Source organism: Sinohyriopsis cumingii, chromosome 19 (assembly GCF_028554795.1).
Source record: "Sinohyriopsis cumingii isolate HCF-2022 chromosome 19, ASM2855479v2, whole genome shotgun sequence".
NCBI lineage: Eukaryota > Metazoa > Mollusca > Bivalvia > Unionida > Unionidae > Sinohyriopsis > Sinohyriopsis cumingii.
The window spans coordinates 1,106,648-1,127,226 of NC_142979.1; the positions used below are offsets into that span (position 1 = coordinate 1,106,648).

Consider the following 20,579-nt stretch of genomic DNA (forward strand, 5'->3'; position numbering starts at 1 on the left):
TTTCAAAAAAGAAAAGCCTACTCAAACTTTCAGATCGTGAATATCTGACTACAGGCTAGTGTTGTCGCTAAAATATTATAAAAATGGCATATGCATTTTTTAAATCCCTATTTTTGTACGTGCTAGTGCCTGTAAATGCCTTTGTGTGTGTGTGTGTGTGTGTGTGTGTGTGTGAGAGAGAGAGAGAGAGAGAGAGAGAGAGAGAGAGAGAGTAAATATAATTTAAGTGCCTATCCAAAACAGCGAATATGTAAATTTGTGGACAAGAAAAAGAAAGACAAATCTGCTTGTCCAAAATGAGATAGATTCTGATTAAACACATAACAATATTTTAAATTATTTAATTCAGAGTTGATAGAAGTTCTGGAATTTATGATTTTCCTACATCTGGATTATGTTGAGCCCCTTCTGTACTTTGTGTTTGCTTTGAGATTTATTTCACGAGCAAGGGGCTGACTCATTATCTCTGCTCATTTTCAGCATAAATATATCTATGTATGGAATTTTTTTAATCACGGTGCTGTTCTTTGCTAGTAAATATTGAATAACGTCAGCATTGCTAAGACACTTTATAAAACACGTCAAGTACAGAAGCATATAACATTATCTTTGTCCGTCCATAATATAAAGGAGAATTTAGTCGTTTTACACATACAACGAAATCTGTTCTTTTAAAAAGCGAATATATTTATTGCATAGGGTATATTAATATTATATGCATACCAAAAGTATCGTTTCGTATATCAAATAAAACAAGAATTATGGGGTAGTTTTATATAGATTGGGCTGTGATAAGTACCAAATGTTCACTATACAAGGAATGCAATGGATTGTGGGAAAACTGTGATAAGTACCAAATGTTCACTATACAAAGAATGCAATGGATTATGGGAAAGCTGTGACAAGTACGAAATGTTAAATGCACAAAGCGCAACGGATTATGGGAAGGCCAAGATAAGTACGAAAAGTTCACTATTCAAAGAGTGCAATGGAAAATGGGAAGGTCGTGATATAAGAACGTTGTAATGTCAATATATATATATATATATATATATATATATATATATATAGAGAGAGAGAGAGAGAGAGAGAGAGAGAGAGAGAGAGAGAGAGAGAAAGAGAGAGAGTCGTTTCTGACGTTCTTTGATAAAATATTTTTTTCTTCTGCTTTTTATTATGCATACAGGAATTTGTATGCTACGCATCTAGGAAACAGTTTCGACAAATTTCATAAACATTAGAAAGTCAAATGGATGGGAGGAATCATTCTCGTTTCAGTGAAAAATTTGCATGAAGAATATCTAACCAGTTTTAAAAGAAACAAGTGGAAAACGTGGTCCAACTTCTGAATTTTGGCTGCTACGGATGGATAATGATAACTAATGCGACATTTGTAAATCAGCGACATATAAATAGATGCATGACCCAGCTACATCTATTGTGAAATCTGTGTATATAGGATACTCAGAGACCACGCAGTTTTGTTCATTATGGACCTTAAAATACAAAACTAAACTTAAGAAATAGGGTTCTAAATGTCGTCCTCTGTGCACAGGAAACCTTTCTTAGAGATGTGTGGTAAGCAAGATCCCTCTATAAGTATGTATGCACGAAGGCACGCTATATACACCAATAGATGAATGCGAGTATTTACACAAGTTGCATATGACTACCACTATATTACTGAAAGCGTTTGAGACAATCTAACGAGGAAAGACAATTCACTTTTCAAAAAACGGTCTGACGAAATTAAATCAAGGAAGGCAATATAACTTTTATTACTGACGAAATATGCATTAACACCCCACCACCCACCCCAAAAAAGGAATAGTTTGTAAATTTAACGGTTCCGTTACGACTTGGAAATATACAAGCCTAAAGAGAAGCAATTTATAGCCTAAGCACTTAACTTCATCAATTAAGTGGGCACCAAGCATCAGGTGTATTATAACTAGAGCTAGTATTTATGCGTGTATTGGAAAGTCCCTCGCTCCCTACAGTTTGATCTGCAGTGCAGAAGAAAATATGTTGCAAAACTAAAGCTTGCAGTAGATATGTATTCAGGGGCCATAACTCTTCAAAGTATTGCCATACAACGCTAGAAATTAATCTAACTAAATATCTCGTCAATATAAAAGTGGATTTTAGCTTCGACTGAAATGCAGTTTTTCTTCGGAAAGTTATGCGGCATAAATCGAAATAGGAATACGGTCATTCACGGACTTTATCTGCTGTTAATGACGGTCTATAAAGCTGGAAATCAAACTCACTCAATGTCTGTCTCATCAATCTTATTGAAAACAAGGTCAGGAAGAGGAGCAAATAGGGACCATAACTATTCTAAGTGGATTAACCAATATAATGCACGTATCAATCTAAAAGACAATGTTCATACCAAAATGTATTTGAATATATTCAGTGTTTCTAGATGTATGCCAGTGTCAAGCAACAGCCCACGTGAAGATACGAAGTTAATTGTCAAGGGCCATAACTCTATCCAAAATGAAGTTGACGAGGCAAACACCATGAAAGGTGCATATATGCCTATGACACTGTTCACTGCAATCTGCATCTGAATATGTTGAGTGGTTCTGAATTAGACCGGCTAGAGGAATATTTTCAGTGCAGATGCAATATTGTTGTAGAAACTGTAATAACTCCGTCAAAATTATAACCTGAAAAGATGTAACCAAATGGCATCTAATTATATGTCAGGGTTGCTGAGATATGCCAGTTGCAATCATCCCATGTGAAAATATGAAATTAATCGTCAAGGGCTACAACTCTATTAAACTATTGAGTCAATTCTCATCGCCAAAAAGTACGTCTAGGAATATGAGTCAGTTTACATGGCAAATTGCATCAGAATATGTTGCGTGACATCTGACGTATCCTTTTCAGAAAAATTAGCTGAGTGAAAATATAATATTTGTAGAAAAAGGGCAAGTACTCCGTAAAACTATGAACTGAAATGACGGAAAACTTTAAAGGCACATCTACGCATAATTAGCGATTCGCCTACCAAACAACATCCAATTATATGCAAGGGTTTCAGAGCTATGTTAGTTACATTAAAATGAACAGACGGACTGGCGGATGGACTCAAAAAGCGATTACCATAAAACTCCAGCTTCTCGATGTAGAGCCCTAAAATTACAAGTTAATGCAGATTCGACTTTATGGATGCCAAATATGGTGCAGAGAGAGAACCCAAAATATTGCAAGATTTTAGCTGGCTTCACATTTTTGCTTTCTCAAATGCGTGTCCGACTTGAAGCACGCTCGCATCGTCAAAATGGCGGCCGATAATCATCATGCCGATGGGCAAATCTTGCGTGAATCCGGCATTAATGGTCAGGGTCGGATGGCCGGTGATGTCAAAAGGAGCAGTGTTCTGTATCATTTTCAAGGCTAGATTGAGGCGATCTACAACAGAAACGATAATAAACAGGATATAATTACAGAACGTGTAATGTATGCGCAAAATAAATTCATGTTTTACACACAAGCTGGAGATATATTTCCTGTGCATTTGAATTAGATGTTTCTTCATGTTACGAAATAAAACATTTCTCTACTATGTTTCCTTCAAACAAATTCTGCTAAACCACCATCACCTTTTTGAACGGATACCAAATGCTATGCTACGAGGATAAACCGTGCAAAAGATCATTTAAAATCCAAGGTTTTCATGCGGACACTGAGGAGTTTACACGAAACACTGGAGTAGAAATTTATATCGGCTGTCGTACGAAAATCGATTAATTTGGAATGATAAACAATACAGTAAAGCACTGGTGTACCGAATAGGTGGCAGTGGGGGAGAATCACCCGGGGCAGCAGTTCTATAGGGGCGGCAAAAAAGTGAAAAAGAATAGAAAAAAAAAGAAAGGAAAAGAAAAGGAAAAAAGAAAGAGACAGAGAAGGGTAAACGAGGATAATATTTTGAACATTTGATGATGCCGTCCTTTGGCGGTGCCTATGCAGCCGTCGCCGGCTCGACTTCTGTGAGCTGTGTTTACAAGGATCAATTGGGTGGCTTCAGTGCAAAGGCAAATTCGACAGTTATGTGTATTTTAGCCGAATACAATAGTTGATACGGACCAATGCAAATTATGGCTTATTAGGGACGTGAGTAATTTCGGGTGCAGTGATTATTAACATTAAAAATATTTTAACTGTACTAGTTATTTACTAAAATAATCTAATCGGAGTATTCGGATACTCGCAGAAAGACGGAAAATGCGTCCTTTCAGTCGTTACATCATGTACACAAAGGGAAGAAACTTTTAACTCATTACCTACCCTCACCATTCACTAATGGCTAACCTTCAACTGGATATTTACCAGTTTAATATTCGTTTGGTGCGATCAACATAGTCCTGTATCATCTCTTAATATCTAAGAAATTCGGGTTTATTTCTATCCATCTATCCATAATATCGGTAAACTATTGCTTATGAATGCATTTGCCATATGTTAGATTACATTTATTTTTATTTGTGATCAATATGTTTTGTGAATTTTTCTATGTATGTGGAATTGTAGGTTGGGTGGGGGAGTTACCTTGTTCTCCAACTTGCTACCGTTGCTGCTCGTTTGTTGATTGCTTATTTGCTTACACTGCCTGTATTTTCCTTGGTGATGAAGAAGGTTATTATTTTACATATGAATATTTACGGGTTGTTAGTTTCCATTCCAGCTCATTCGCCCCAGTCAAGCGATAGACGACTGCGCGAAGCTCAACCTGCTCAAATAGCCTCGGTAACATACGTTTCATCTTTACACAGAGAGGCTTCTCCTGCACGCATGGTTCGTGACAACAGAGCCTTACGAATAAAGAAATTCAGCCTTACATTCGTGGAGAGAAGGCTTCAGGGACTGGTGCACATGCGACAACATCGTTCGTTTAAATGCCTTGATCTCACAAATGGCTACCTTTTAGTCTCTGGCTTTTAAAAAGAAACTCAACTCCTACTGCTGTCTGACGTTACCGCTCCTTGCTTTCCAACACTTTCAAACATCATGTTAGAGGGGATTTAGGCAACAACAACGACCTAATGGACTTACAGACCAATCTTCACGTGAATATGCCCAGATCACTCATCTTGTTTCCTATGTGAAATTTCACGTGGATTTTGACATGGTTCAACATTGGCAAGTTCTAGCCTTTAGCTAGAATCTCGCTTTGGCTACATTGATATAAAACATGTTTTGGATAGCCCTAGCGTTGGCATGCAGGGTGTACGAGTTGCATGCCCTTTCGATGGATCCGAACTATCTCCATTTCAGATAGGATTGTTCGGTGGTCCTACTTCCGAAATGAGCTTCACAGCTAGAATGGCCTGCTAGAAGAGCAACAGGAAAGTGACCAGTCACTACATCTCTTAGATGCCTCACTCGGCTTAAACTGGTGAACATCGTTTTGATGGATAGTCGCCTAGCGAGTGGCAAGGGTACATAATGGGAGCAGCAGGGAGGGCTAACAGACCTAGGGTTTCCGACAAAAAATAAATCCTCCACAGAAAACTTTCCCGTAGAAGGACTCTATTTACCGAATAGAGGCTTCCTGGGGAAGCTTACTCGTTACTGAACCCCGTTCCATTAACGAAACCTTAGTTTGAAGATTTAGCTGAAAAAAAAGTATTCTACGTGAATTTTAATTTTTTTTTGGATTCTATATATACGACCGACTCTAGGTAGGTGCCCTCCCTGCTGCTATTATTTAATTGAGTATAGTTGTAATTAGAAGATTACGTAGGAGATTATGATCAGAAAGTTATATCAGAAAATTATGTAATTAAAATTAATACTGATTTAATAAATCATGGATGTTGGAGAATCACTAACATCAAGAATAGCACGAGAGAGACGAGAAGCTATAAGAAAATATTTACCAACACGAGAGTCAGTTAAGAGAAAAATACGCGCAATTGAGGATGCAAAGGAGGGATTTACTGAGTCAGCTGAGTTGTTATTTAAACCAGTAACTGAAACCACTGAAAGAATTTTATTAGGTGACGTAGAAGATCTTGAAGTGAGAAAACACGGTATTCTTTCTGTGCTGAAAAGAATTGAAGAGCAAACCAGACCTCTACCTGTTGTACCTCCACCTCCACCTGGACCTGGAAGACCCAGATTTAGACCAAAAAAACTAAAACTAAATTTAGACCTAAAACTAAGACAACAACGATAGCTGGAGATGAAACTATTGAAGAAGAACCCGAAGAAGCTGTAGCTGAGGATGAAACTATTGAAGAAGAACCTGAAGAAGCTGTAGCTGGTGCTGAAGCTATTGAAGAAAAACCTGGTAAAAAAACAAGAGTTATTCTTTCTCCACGGGAATATTTTACTGAATTCGGTTTAAATTTTCTGGATAAGCAAGTCGATACTGACAGCAAAGAAGGATTACAAAACTTTGGTCTGTTTACTGGTTCTAATTATCACAATAAAGATAAATTTATAAAAGGCGAATATGTTAAAAAAGTTGATGCTGATCAGTGGGAAGATCTATTATATAAGGCAAAACGAGGAGTTGATCGTTTAGATCGCAAGAGAGATTATTCTTATCATGAATATAAAGATTTCGCAAAGAAAGGATTTGAATATTTGAAAGAACAGAGAGGAGAAAGGCGATTAAAAGAAAAAGAAAAAGAAATAAAAAAAGAAGAAAGAAAGAGAAAAGCAGTAGAAAGAAGAGCAAAAAAAAGAAGAATCTAAAAAAGGTTATATAACAGTACCACACGTGCCGGCCGGGCAGGTAGAAATAGAAGAACAATATGAACCACTACCAGAACGTTATTATTCTATGTCACGTGAAGGAGATCCTTATGCAGCAAGAAGAATAGAAAGTATAGAATTAGGGAATCCTATGGATGATCCAGTAGAAGGAAAACCCCAAAGCATATCTCGGCATCAAAAACAAACTAGGAGAAATGGTGGGGGTACCCCCCGAAGAATATTATAAAAAAACTGATATATATGAGGCTCCTTTTCCATCACCACCCACCAGAGATACAGATTATTATAAAAATTTGCTTTGAACAAATACTTTTCGTGATCTTGAAAATGATCAAAAAGTTCTTGCAATTGCTGCTCATAGATATAAAAATAGAAGATTCTATGTAAAGGATGAATATTGATAAAATGCCAGAAAATTTATGGCCAGTAGTAATGTATTTTGTTTCCAAAGATAAAGATATAAATAAAGATGAATATTCTAAGTTTTCTCGTAAATTAATGAAATATAAATTATTAACGAAATCACCACCTAAAACAGGTAGTCGTTATAATTCTATTTGTCCTGACAGTGTTGTCAATAACGTATCTCGATTAGAGGTTTTAATTGGAGGGAAACGAGCTGGGAATAACTCGCACGAGATAATCAACGAGGCAACTGATATCTGCCGAAGATTATTCCAGGGTGGTATCATCGACGTTACTGTTTATCGTGATTTTATTGATGAGTTAGTTGACTACCACAGCGATTAAACAATTAGATAATAATAAAATGATTATTTACAGGAGTCATCAGAGACCAGTACATGTTCATGTAGTTAACTCGCGGCTACCCGTATACAAATACAACTACGGGTCAGGATTTGGTGATTTTTTACGCGAATAGCTCCTAAGATTGGTCCTATAGCTAAACAGTTGTTAATGAAAGCCATAGGAGTTATTCGCGATAAAGCTGCCAACGTTGTTGGTTCTGCTGCCAGTAAAGCATTTGATGTCGTCAAAGAAAGAATATTAAGATTAGTGCGACGAAAAAAACCCGCCGTAAAATTACAGAGTACTCATGAGATGCCCGGTGATGTTAGTAAAATAATAAATAAAGCCGCTAATCAAAAACTAGCATCTCTGGCGTTAGAGCAAGAGGCGGATAATATTTTGACACAGCCATCACTGGCTCTAGAACAGCCATCACTGGCTCTAGAACAACCGCGACGGAAAATTAATACTAGCGCATACGGAGGTAGTCTTCGTTTTAGAAGATAAATAATTTATAATAAAATGTTTTCGCGAACATCTAATGACGCGTTTAAGTTGGATGAGCCAGTAAGAAAGGATTTCTCAGTGCAAGATTATCAATATTACTCATATGATGCAAGAGAACCAAATGCTAATGGTAGAATTGAATTACAAGTACACGATACGACCAGGTATTTTCTACCGTGTGAGGCTTTTATTGAGGTTATTGGTGAAATTGAGAGAGTTATTCCTGTTCCTGGTCCTCCTATCGTCAGGACATTTGAAGATAATTTTAAAATTGACTTCGTCAATAACGGTATCATGGCATTATTCAAGAGCGCCGTTTACATGGTTGATGGAAAAGAAATTGAATCAATTAATGATAACGTTGATGTTGCCACAACAATTATTGGCCTAGCAAGATACTCAGATGACTTTATCAGATCAGCCGGTCCCAGCATGATGTTTGCAAAAGATAACTACGATGAGGCCGATCATATGCAATTTATTATAAGACAACCAAATGATCGTGCTGCTCCTCCTGTTGCTTTTAATAACCTCGAGGATATGATCATAAATTATAATACCGATTATAATCTCGGATTTGCTACACGTAAAAGTATGTTATCAGATGATGAGAGAAGATTTTCTTGTGTAATTCCACTGTCACATATCTTTGGATTTTGCAGAGATTTTAGAAAAGTTATTTTTGGAGCTAAACACACTATTGTCTTTTATCGAAAACCTGAAAGTAACGATGCTCTCTGGAGACAAAGAGGCGATGGTGATGATGGTAAAGTAATATTAAGAAAACTAACGCTGTGGATGCCATCAATGACTCCATCACTACTTGAAGAAGATAAATTAATTTCTTTTATGGACCAGGGTGGTAAATCAGTAGTATCCTGGTTAACAACTGTTACTGATGTTTCTTCTCCTACTAATGTCAGAGGTAATTTTACTTGGCATATAGCATCACAGCAGGGTGTTTCTGCACCCAGACATATCTTTATTGCTCTTCAAAATACTGCTCGGTTAGGTGATCAAACTAGAAGTCATATGATATTTGATGATATCGGAGTCAGCGAGGTATCACTGAGAATAAATGGACACCAAGAACCAGCTGAGGATATTCATTTAGATTTCGAAAATAACTCAATAGCACGCTGCTATCATAGATTATGGAGTTATTTGGGACGAGATCAAAATATTGATACTGGATTGCAAATATCTCAGTTGGATTTTAAAAATTTCTATCCTATCTATTACTTTTCGCTGGAACATCTTGATTTGATGAAACAGTCTGTTGTTGATATACATTTTAAGGCTAGAATAGGTAATCCATTAAATATTAATTACAGAGCAATCGCGGTCATACTCAGCGATAGGACTATGCTTCTCGAGGGTATTAGCGGTCGCATGAGAATCATTAGATGCTCCTGTTGAGAAAATGTAATTTAAATCAATCATTTTATTTATAAAATGCCATACGAACACGTTAGTGTGACTCTGACTCCGGGTCAGATAAAAAAATTACAATCGAATACAACAAAAACCTGCGGGACAAAATTAACGCTAAAAAATAATGAAATCCAGGGTGGACCAAATAAACTATCTCTAACCAAAACACAGCTAGCACGTTTCAGTAAAGCTAAATCAGGTAGCACAGGAATTCAGGTTAATTTATCTGCTGGTGCCATTAAAAATATGGTAAAAACAGGTGGATTTTTCCCTCTGTTAACTGCGATACCAGCGCTGCTCACAGCAAAAGCCGCGGCGTTACCCGCGTTAACCGCCGCAGCAGCACCAGCTCTGGCGAAAGCCGCCGCGTTAGGTGCTGTTGGAGTGGGAGCAAAGATGGCTGCCAAAAAAGTATTAGGTGGAAGATACGGCAAAAAATAGGTCGAGGTTATCGTCTACCGGGAACACCCCCTTCATGGTACGGAAAAAGTCTTCGATTAGTAAAATAACACCGATGTCAAATTTAGATCTAATTAACGCTGCTAAAAAAACAAAAAATAAAATTTTTCAGAGAAGTATTCATGCGAGATCAATTACCAGCTCGCCCCAATAAATATGAAACAGGAATTATAAATCTCGATAAAAACACCGGACCAGGTACTCACTGGGTTGCTTACGCGATAAATCCACACGAGGTTATCTACGCCGACTCATATGGATTAGCTCCTCCTCGTGAGTTTTTAAATTACATATCTCAATTAAATATACCAGCATGGTATTCTACGCTACCAACACAAGCACTAACTCATCCTCCGATCTGCGGTGATGAAGCAATTAATATACTCGATACGATATCTAAATCTAACAAACCATACCATAAAACAGTTCACGAGTACACGTCAAATAAATTAGATCAATCAGGTATAAATAATGGTTGATATTTTTGGTAGATCTCTCTCATCGCTATCAATAAAAAAAACACCTGTTGATGTTGATTTATCTAAATATGCAACAAAAGATTACATAAATAATCTTTTATCGATAGCGGGAGCAGATCCTGACGAGGTTGTTATTTTTCAGGATCAGCATGGAAAATTAAAAACCAGCAACGTTAAGATAGGCGATATAATCAAACGAGACGAATACGATACTCACCTACGTGAATACAGTACTCACTTACGTGATTTTAATACCATCAGTGATAACACTAAAAAAAATGATGATGCCATCAAAAAAGCAAATGAAGATATTAGAATTACAAATAATTTAGCGCGTCAAAAAATTGATATATCAGTATATGATGGAGAAATTAGCGATATTAATGCAAAAATTAATAATTGTGTAAAAATTACTGGCGATACAATGTTAGGAGAACTCAATATGAGCAAATATAAAATATCATCACTGGGAGATCCAACAGCGGGTGAGGATACTGCAACAAAAAAATACGTCGATGATGTAAATTTAAAATTAGGTATTTTACGTGAAGAATATGATCAACACTTAAGTACATTCGCAGCCTTTGCAAGTTTTAGAAGAAATACTTTAGAACTAAACAAAATAACTATTGAATTTTTTGGTAGATCACCTACATTTACTATAAAATACTTAGAAATTAAAAAATTATTCGATGAAGTGGTTCGTGTGGTATCATCATCTACATCTGCAACGTGGACAAGAACAGATAATGCAATAAAATATACTCCAGCTGTTGCTGGCGTATACAGATTAACAGTAATTAGTCCAATGAAATTTAGAGTAATTATAGCTGGACTATCAATTGAATCGCCTCACCCGGTAACAGTTGAATTACAAAAAGATACTGAAGCAGTATTTGAATTACAGCTAATTGATAATGTTTTATTTGCAGCAACATACTCACACGTGTTAGAACTTCTAGTTAGAACATCCTAATTAATATAAAATGAGTGCATCAAAATATCGATACGATCAGGCCCGTGCGTGGCAGGAGTATCTGAAAAATATAATCGATATTTATCAAACAAAAATAAAAAAATATCAGCGCAGATTAGTCGTAATTGATGTTACTGTTTATTCTGTATCTGCCGTTGTTGTCGGTACCGGAATAATATTATCCGCGTTAACGATGATAGCACCGGCAGCGATAACTATCGTCGTTTCTGTGACTACTACGCTGTCCGGTGTGTTCGGTATAATAACAAAAAAAAATATCTTCATGTACCAGCGCAAAGATGAATTAAACACAACGATGGCGGCGTGTTCAAAATTATCCTCGATGTTATCAGAAAGTCTCAATGACGGTATTGTATCTGACGCTGAGTTCTCGCTGATGACTAAGATTTACAATCGAACGATTAAAGATGTCAATATAAATAATGACAGAGTTATTGACGCAGATAGCGACGAACACAAAATCCGCAAAAGACAACGATGATCTCGGCGGGCTCGACTAAGCCCGAGTTCAGTATTAATTTTCCAACACCTATTTCTATTAGTGAAATAGCACTAGCGCAGTTGAGAGTTTATTACAGCTGGCCAAATATCAGAGCTAAATCATTTGGAAATTTACAATCAAATAATTCATTTGTTTTTGCTAATAAAAATAAACCCGATGGAACACCTGATTGGAACGTAGTTGGATTACCAACAGGTAGTTATCAGATTGAGCAAATCAGCGAGGAGTTAACGTGGAGAATAAAAAATATAACCGGAGAGGATCCTGGAATAAAGATATCTGGACATGAATCGACGTTATCATCGATCATCGAAGTGAGCTCAAATTACATAGTTGATATTTATTCAAGTTCAATAAGAACCATACTGGGCTGGCCTGAGGTTGCGCCGCCAGCACTACCAATACTACCAGAGCCTAAGAGAGAAGATTTTATCGCAGATAAACGAGCTTTAACATCAACTATTCTTGAAAATATAATGAATAAAAAGGATACATATCCTGATAAATATTTTACGTACCACACACATCATCCTGTACTTGGTGGTAGAACAATAGAATGGAAACTTTTTAGATCAACACCAAGCGCGCATTTTTCTATAACCATTTATTCTGTTGATGTTACTAGAAAGACTAATCACATTAATGATATTACTAGATCATTTAATGAACACAATGAAGAATATCGTTATAGATTAGATCATTTGAAACGACATTTTAATGAGTGTATTTCTGATGTATCAATTTCATGTAATGAAATTATTAAAAACATTGAAATAATGAATAATTTAACGTCTATCTTAGAAGAATTTCACCGATTTTTAATTCAGATGATAATTGATGATAAAACAGGTAATAAAGAAAATTTTATGAGAGCATATCGGATAACTGAGGCTGAGTTGCCAAATTATAAATTTCCCGGTTATAACGCAGATGAGTTTAAAAAATCTCTAAAAGATGCTATTGATGAAATATTTTCTAAATTACACGCTGCGTGGAGAAAAAGATTACCACCACCATCTATTCTTAAACTTGATAATGCACCAGATGGTACCGGACGGCATATTTCACCTGATATAGTAAATATGACAAATGTTGTCGCGGTTAATCTTAATTGTGATATCATCGAGAACAGTTACAGTGCAGATGCTTTCGTGTCAAATCAGGCAAAACAGGGGTTTGTTTTATATTCGTTTTCACCAACATCCCCACCTGGATTTTTACTTGTGCAAGAACCGATCAATCCTGTGTATTTGAGATGTCACAATAATCTGCTGTCGAGAGTGAATTTCTCACTAACTGATCAATCCGGAAATTTGTTAGATATACGTGGGGAAACTCTGAGCATAAATCTGTTAATAAAATCTTAATTTTGTCATTATAGCAACAAAAAACATTTTTTTTTATTTTATATATTTTTTTTTCTGCTAAGTAATTTCACTAACACTCCATTAGCTTTCTCAGCTGCCTAGCACGATTATCAATCATTTTTTAGACTCATACTCGTCAGACAGCGCTGATCGAATCTTCTCAATTGCACGAGCTAACGGGGTGAAATCTGATATCTGCGTGTCATCGATGTTAATGAGTGATTTATACATTGCAGATTGTATTTTCTTTATAATCTGTACTCGGACGACAGCGTATATCTACCTTCCTGTTTGTTTTGCATTAGTGTTTCAAAATCCATAGTAATTTTATCAGCATCTAGCTCATCTGATAATGGAATCTCTTTAATCTTCAACACCTCAATGGATTTAATTATATCGTTAATATTTTCTTGGTTCATTTATTTATATTACCTTAATTCTAAATAATTTTATTCATCTAATATGACAGGATAATAACTAAATTTAATCCATACTCCAAATCGATATGAAAAGGTCGATTTTTGTAACCCTTCTGCAACAAATCGTATTATAGCACGATTAATACCAAAATATTTACCAGCAGAGTTCATTGATTGAAAATGTAACTCTTCGTTGCTCTCCATATTAACTGATTTGACTGCCCTGGAGATTCTTCGCCCTTCACTGAGATTACCTTTCAACAGGTTTTCGCTTTGAGTAATAGCCTGAAGATTATTTATAGAATTATTTAATTTATCTCCATCAATATCGTCAACTACTAAACCATTTTTTATTGGTCCATTAAAACATTCGTATATAAATCGATGGTTATAATATTTTAATTTACCACCGATGTTAATCATGAGATAACCATGATTATTAATGTTACCGAGTGGTTTTTTCATTTTAACATGTCTAACTGTTCCATCACATGATGCCTCGTAGTTATCGTAAATTGGATGCTTCTTGAATATCGTACTCATTATACAGTATCCATTTGTCTAAATCAAAGTTTGTCCAAAAATCTATTTATATAATCTTCTTCGCACTTGATAGCGAGATCACTATCCTGTGATTTTTTGTTGTAATATCTTTTCAGCTCTCTGTATTTTTTCCCACCGCAGTCTGAACAAATACGTGTTTTTCCTCGAATTCCGACGTTGCATCTGATACATCTTGTTGGTCCAACTCCGCCTCGCTTTATATAAGCTAAGTGTATCCCGCAGTATTCTTTTCTACACGATCTATTACAGCAATTTAACGAACCGATCATCAACCATTTGCAGTTGTTCATTTTATTTATTAAACATTTGTCTAAAATATAATGAAGATATTTGACCTCGATGATATTGAATATGTTGTTCCTGAGGTAGATCTCGCTAAGAAGGAATTCTACGATGATGGAGCAGCTCATGTGTGGTCCACGTGGAGGACAAATGATATTGATAATGCAATGAATAATACACGAGCTAAAAAGACAATTGACTTACTCGGGGATGACAAATATATACTCAGAATAAAATTTATCGTGTATAACAAAAATGACGTATGGATCACTCGAGATAAACGTGATCCTGTAATCAGCGGGAAAAAATCTACAACAGTAAGCAAAAAATCTAAACCAGGACTACTAACAGGAATAGACAAACCATACTACGTGCGAGCTTATCCTGTTACAGCTGTTGTCTATGGCATATATAAACTAAATAAACCCACAGTCGAGAATCTAAGATGAAAATATCGACAAAAATAAATTGTGTAGCTGAGCGAGTAATAGAACACTTTACAAACGCAAAACGTGGAAACGGTTTGACTGATCTAGGACGAGAAAAAATAAATACCTGGGCTGAGTCAGTTGCTGATGGAGCATCAGTAAGTGATGTTGCTGCTTTATCAGTAAAATTAAAATTCCCGATAACAGTAAAAACTATATCAGGAGAGATTTTATACTCATCTGCGTATAAATCTAGAGGAGCTCCTATCGAAATAATTGATTACAATTCTCATGCATGGAGCAGCGCGGTAAATATTTTCCCTCGAGAGCGTAATATTAAATTTTACAGTGGGTATATATTCGATTTTATTCATGAAATAAGTAAATCTGACCCGGTATCCGTGTGGTTATTCTCTAGTGATCAGAAATACGATCAGTTTGTGCGACCTAATGGAGAATTATATCGAAGTGAGTCTTTGTATGATTCTATGATAAAAATAGCAGAAAAATACTCTGCAAATAAAGATTCACTAGTTAACTGCTTTACCATCCCATCTGTTGTTGCTCACGCAGCGAGAGAGAAAAATTCGTGGAAACCTACTCGACGTGAATTTCTTAAAGATATTCAGCAGAGTTGTGTCGAGTACGGCCACGGCCGATTGTGGAATACTGAATATGATCCTATGAAGATGATTTCATTTGACATGATAGCATGTTATCCTGGTAGTTTTCTCGGATTAGGAGAGTGCAGTAAATATTTTACTCAATTTGGTCATCCCTGCGATGAGATGACCAGAGTATCTATTAATGGTCCTCTGCCAGATTTTCCCCTAACATGATTCGCTGTTGTCATATCATTTAAGTTTAATGATGGTTTACATAAAATCTGTTACATTTGGTTTGGTAAACATTTCTCAGAACAACAGTGGGTTCCAATAGTTTTATTGAGATATATGTTGGATTCTGAAATGTTAACATTGTTGATGATCAGTGAAGCTATTATATCGTATAAAAAACAAACTCAAGTTTGGCTACCAACTGAGCATGACGATGCAAAAGATTTAGGCAGAAAAATAATCGGAAAATTTACGCAGGGTGGAGCATGTAATCGTCAGCGACATCATTGCAGATTGATCATAGATGAAGGTGAATTAGATTTTATAATCGCTGTTACCGCTGAGAGAGGTATATTTTGTGACCGAGAGAGTATTTATTTATCAGATGGAAAAAAACTTGGTACTGTAGTTAGTTATCTCGAAGGAGAGTCACCACAATATACTCATTTAAGATCATCAATGTTAGCGTATGCGAGTATAAATTTGTTATCGATGATAAACAGATTCCCCAATGACGCTGTCAGAGTAGCTACTGACTCATTTTATGTTGATGAAAATTTTTTTACCAGAGTTAGAAAAATTAACCGGTGATGGGTCATGGGGTACATGGCGAGTAAAAGATGAAAACATTTTATGGTACTGCCAAAACGCTGATGTCACTGTTGAGGATAATTATTATTCAGATAGTATATCAGAAATATCAACAGCACCATCTGTGCATGATCCCGCATCAAGATATAAGACAGTCTACATGAATGGACTGGGTGGATCAGGCAAAACTACTAGAATTATAGAACTATTTAAGAACTCTGATGTAATTGTACTGACGCCGACACATCGATTAGCGCGAGAAATGAGACAGCGTGGCGTTAACTCATGCACGTATCATAGCTTTTTCAAGTATAATGGTGGTACATGGAATCCTTCGCGAATGGGAGAGAAATATGTAAATAAAATAATTATATGGGACGAGATCTGTACTGTATTCGTTAAAACGTTAAAGATGTTTCTAGACTGGTTGCTAACAAAAAATACTGCTATAATCATGTGCGGAGACCACGGTCAGCCTAATCCTATTGATGGAGAATCACCTCATGAATGGCTAAAGAATTTTGTTGATTATTATGAGGAAGTCAACACAGATTATAGATCTCTTGATGGCAGATTAAGTGAATTCAAAAGATTAATTCGATTACAGTGAAATAAAACTCAGTGTAGTGTGATGAGAGAAATAATTCCAAAAACATCCATGGAAGATTTTTTATCAACGTGGACTCCAAATGACTTAATTGTAGCCAGCAGAAAAATAATACGCGACGTACTTCAGCAGAGGTTATTTAAGTTACATCAAGAAAAGTTTCCTCATATACCTGTACCACTATGTTACAGGCCAGCCGATACCAGATTACAAAATATTGATGTTGATATACCAGGACAAGAGAAGCAGAATCTTGTATTGAATGATATAATTACCGTCGATATCGATTTCGTTAGTGATATGTTGAGTGCAAAAAAATCTCCGTGGACACTAGGATATGCTATGACGATCCATTCTTCACAGGGACTAACTATAACCGATACTCGAGTTTGGATTGTAGATGACCACATAGAGTGGTCTAATCTGGTATATTTAGCTGTATCTAGAGTAAACCAACTAGGACGAATTGTTTTAGATAGAATAAATATTAACGATGAAATTAACGAATATGTGATTAAAAAAAAATTGATCAGCTATAAACAAAAAGATAAAAAAATAATCACGAATTCGATTTAGATGTCGAATTCATTTTATCGCTGAAAGAGAAACAAAAAAATCATTGTGCAGGTTGTAATTGTATAATGACATGGAGTTATCAAAAAAATGATTCCAGACAATTTACCGTAGACAGAATAAATAATGATTTAGGTCACAATCGCGATAATGTTACTCTGACGTGTTTAGAGTGTAATCGGCGCGGAGTCGATTATTTAAGTGATTGAGGTGGTAATTGAGTATCAGCTGGTATTACTTGTAATTCTTCACGAGTAAATCCTCGCTGAGGTGCTAATGAATCGAGTATATAAATTGCTGGTCTACCCGATGATCTCGTTACTGATACTATCTTATGTGTCGTCGTGCTCCAGATTGGATCTGTCGCTCTTTTTCTGCCACCCTCAGCCTCACCTGGTTTGTATAGATATCTAACGATAACACTACCAAGAACAGGCCGAGCTGAAACGTCACGTCGTTTTATCGGTATGAAATCTTTCTGTATGGCAATTGCTGGTTTCATTGATATAGCTCTCGTTGACTCATTATTTATCGCAGATATGACACCGGGTAGCCTGACAACCCAGTCATTAGATCGTTTATCCTGAATAAATTCCATAGCATACTGATAACCAAAAAGTCTCTCAGCTAGTGTTTTATTGAATCTTTCCACAATCGCCTGATCATTATGAATATTAACCTTGCCTCGTCTTATTTTTGTATTTTTTTGTTTCATTAATGAGGTCACCGCGCCAAGAAATTCCCGTCCGGGATCAACCTGAAGTAAAATCGGATTTGTTAATGGTCGTCGTTGGTATATTTTTTCAAATGCATCAGCTACCTCAGCAGCTGTTTTCTTAGTTAATGGCTCAGCTTCTTTGTATCTGCTGGCAATATCTACTACGGTTAAAACGTATTTATAGATTTTACCATCAACAGTATCATGTGGTAAAAACATTATATCAGCCTGATGAACCTCATTTGGCACACTAACATCAAAATGCGCGTATTCGATTCGCTTAGGTGGTGGTAGATAAATCTGCCATATAGCCTGTTTAGATAGCCAAGCAGCAGTTGTTGACGGTTTTACTCGAGCAGCCTTTGCGAGTTTTTTGATAGCTGGTTTGCCACGCCAAAATCCTGCTGGAGAATAATAAATTGCTTCCATATTAATTACCGGCACCGAAAACTAATTTACGTTTCATCGCGTTTTTAATTAACCACGAATCTAATCTCTCCCTGATAGATTTATTTTTTATAGAATTTATTGCGTGATTAAATTTACATCAGCAAGATGTCGTTGTTGAATATTTTTATTTCGATATGCTATGTCATGAACTAAACATGCATGATCAATCGCATTAATCGGTTCCTCACCTGAATTAGGTTGATCTTGATTATTTAATCTGATATCGAGTCTGGTACCTGGTCCGCAGTAACTGTATCCTGATAGGTGTTTTTCTCCTGAGTATTTAGCCCAGGGGAATCCTGGTAGCGATGATAACTTTGAGGTGATATCACCTCCGTGGAATCTTTTTTTTTAGTTGATGAGGTAAATCTCAATTTTTTTGTACCACATATTTCACATTTACCGGTAGCTGCTGATCTGTTATTGCGAGTTGTAACTGTAGTTAACTCCATAGTTGGTGTACGTGTTTTACACTTAACACAATATAAATCCATATTTTAATTATATTCTGAATGTAATTGATTTTTCAGCTACAAAAAAATCTGTCCCTGTCAAACACCACGCAGCGTTACCTAATTCGATTTGAATTATAATCATTGGACCATCAGGGAGTTGAAAAACTCAGCTATTGTTAAATCTGATAATGAGATGGCTGAAATGGGATAGGTTGTATTTGGTTGCACCATCTGTGGATGATCAACACTGCTATCGGGTACTAAGAGTGTTTAATGACAACGCAGCGTTACTAAATGATGGTAATGGTATTATTGATTTTATAACAGATATCGAAGACGCTCCCTCAGTTGATGATCTAGATGGATCGATTAATAATTTAGTAGTCTACGACGATGTGATGTTGGATAAACAAAATAATCCTGCTAGAATATTCTCCCGTGGTCGACACAAAAACACTGATGCTATTTATGTAACTCAGAGGTATACTCAGATACCTAAGGTGATCAGATATAACTGTAATATTTTAGTTGTTTTTAACGGTGTTGATGCTCATACACTAAGAAATATTCATCAAACCTGGTGCGGTGGCGACATGGATATAAATAAATTTAGAAACTTTTTCTCACGAGCTCAATCTACTCCATATGGATTTGTAACAGTAAATTAATCTTATCCCAGGTCAAGATATCGGGTAGGTCTAGATAAAATCTTTTAGTGCTGATATTTTATCTGATATAAACTTTCTGATCATAATCTCCTGCGTAATCTTCTACTTACAACTCTACTCAATTAAATAATAGCAGCAGGGAGGGCACCTACCTACAGTCGGTCGTATATATAGAATCCAAAAAAATTAAAATTCACGTAGAATACTTTTTTTTCAGCTAAGTCTTCAAACTAAGGTTTCGTTAATGGAACGGGGTTCAGTAACGAGTAAGCCTCCCCAGGAAGCCTCTATTCGGTAAATAGAGTCCTTCTACAGGAAAGTTTTCTGTGGAGGATTTATTTTTTGTCGGAAACCCTAGGTCTGTTAGCCCTCCCTGCTGCTTAATGGGTTAGAGTTTCTTCCCTTGTCTATATAATATTCTGACGGGAAGGAGGAACATTTCCTATCTTCGGAAAGGCAGAATTCAAGTTGTAGTGGAATTTATTTCCTCACGTTAATGTGCTCTGTTAAGAATTCTTGGAGAAATATATTTTCTACAAGGTACGTTCTCCCTATTATTTATTTTATGGCTATCCTAACTTCCCTTCACGTTGAATACACGCCTTGCATCAGAGATCCCAAATATAACATTTGTTCCTTCATCTGTCAGTAAATCTTCGTAACAATTACATTACGAATACGTTTTGCCTTTGTACTCAAGGTAAGAAGTGGACTATGAATCAAAATTGACTGGTTCACTTAAATTAGCCACA

General features: G+C 36.1%; 1 protein-coding gene across 2 annotated transcripts in view; it reads right to left on the reverse strand.

The window, feature by feature from the left end:
- Window positions 1-666: 666 nt before the first annotated feature.
- Window positions 667-20,579, reverse strand: part of LOC149775036 (uncharacterized) — a 79,780-nt gene continuing 59,867 nt past the window's right edge. The window contains exons 11-12 of one of the 2 annotated variants that reach the window (XM_089943133.1): window positions 11,315-11,407; window positions 3,290-3,426 (exon numbers count right to left, since the gene is read on the reverse strand). In XM_089943133.1, coding sequence (XP_089799259.1) covers window positions 11,343-11,407 — 65 coding nt within the window. In that variant the 3' untranslated portion in view covers window positions 3,290-3,426; window positions 11,315-11,342. Of the gene's footprint in view, window positions 3,427-11,314; window positions 11,408-20,579 lie in introns of both variants that reach the window. The other variant, XM_089943132.1, reaches the window with a different exon arrangement.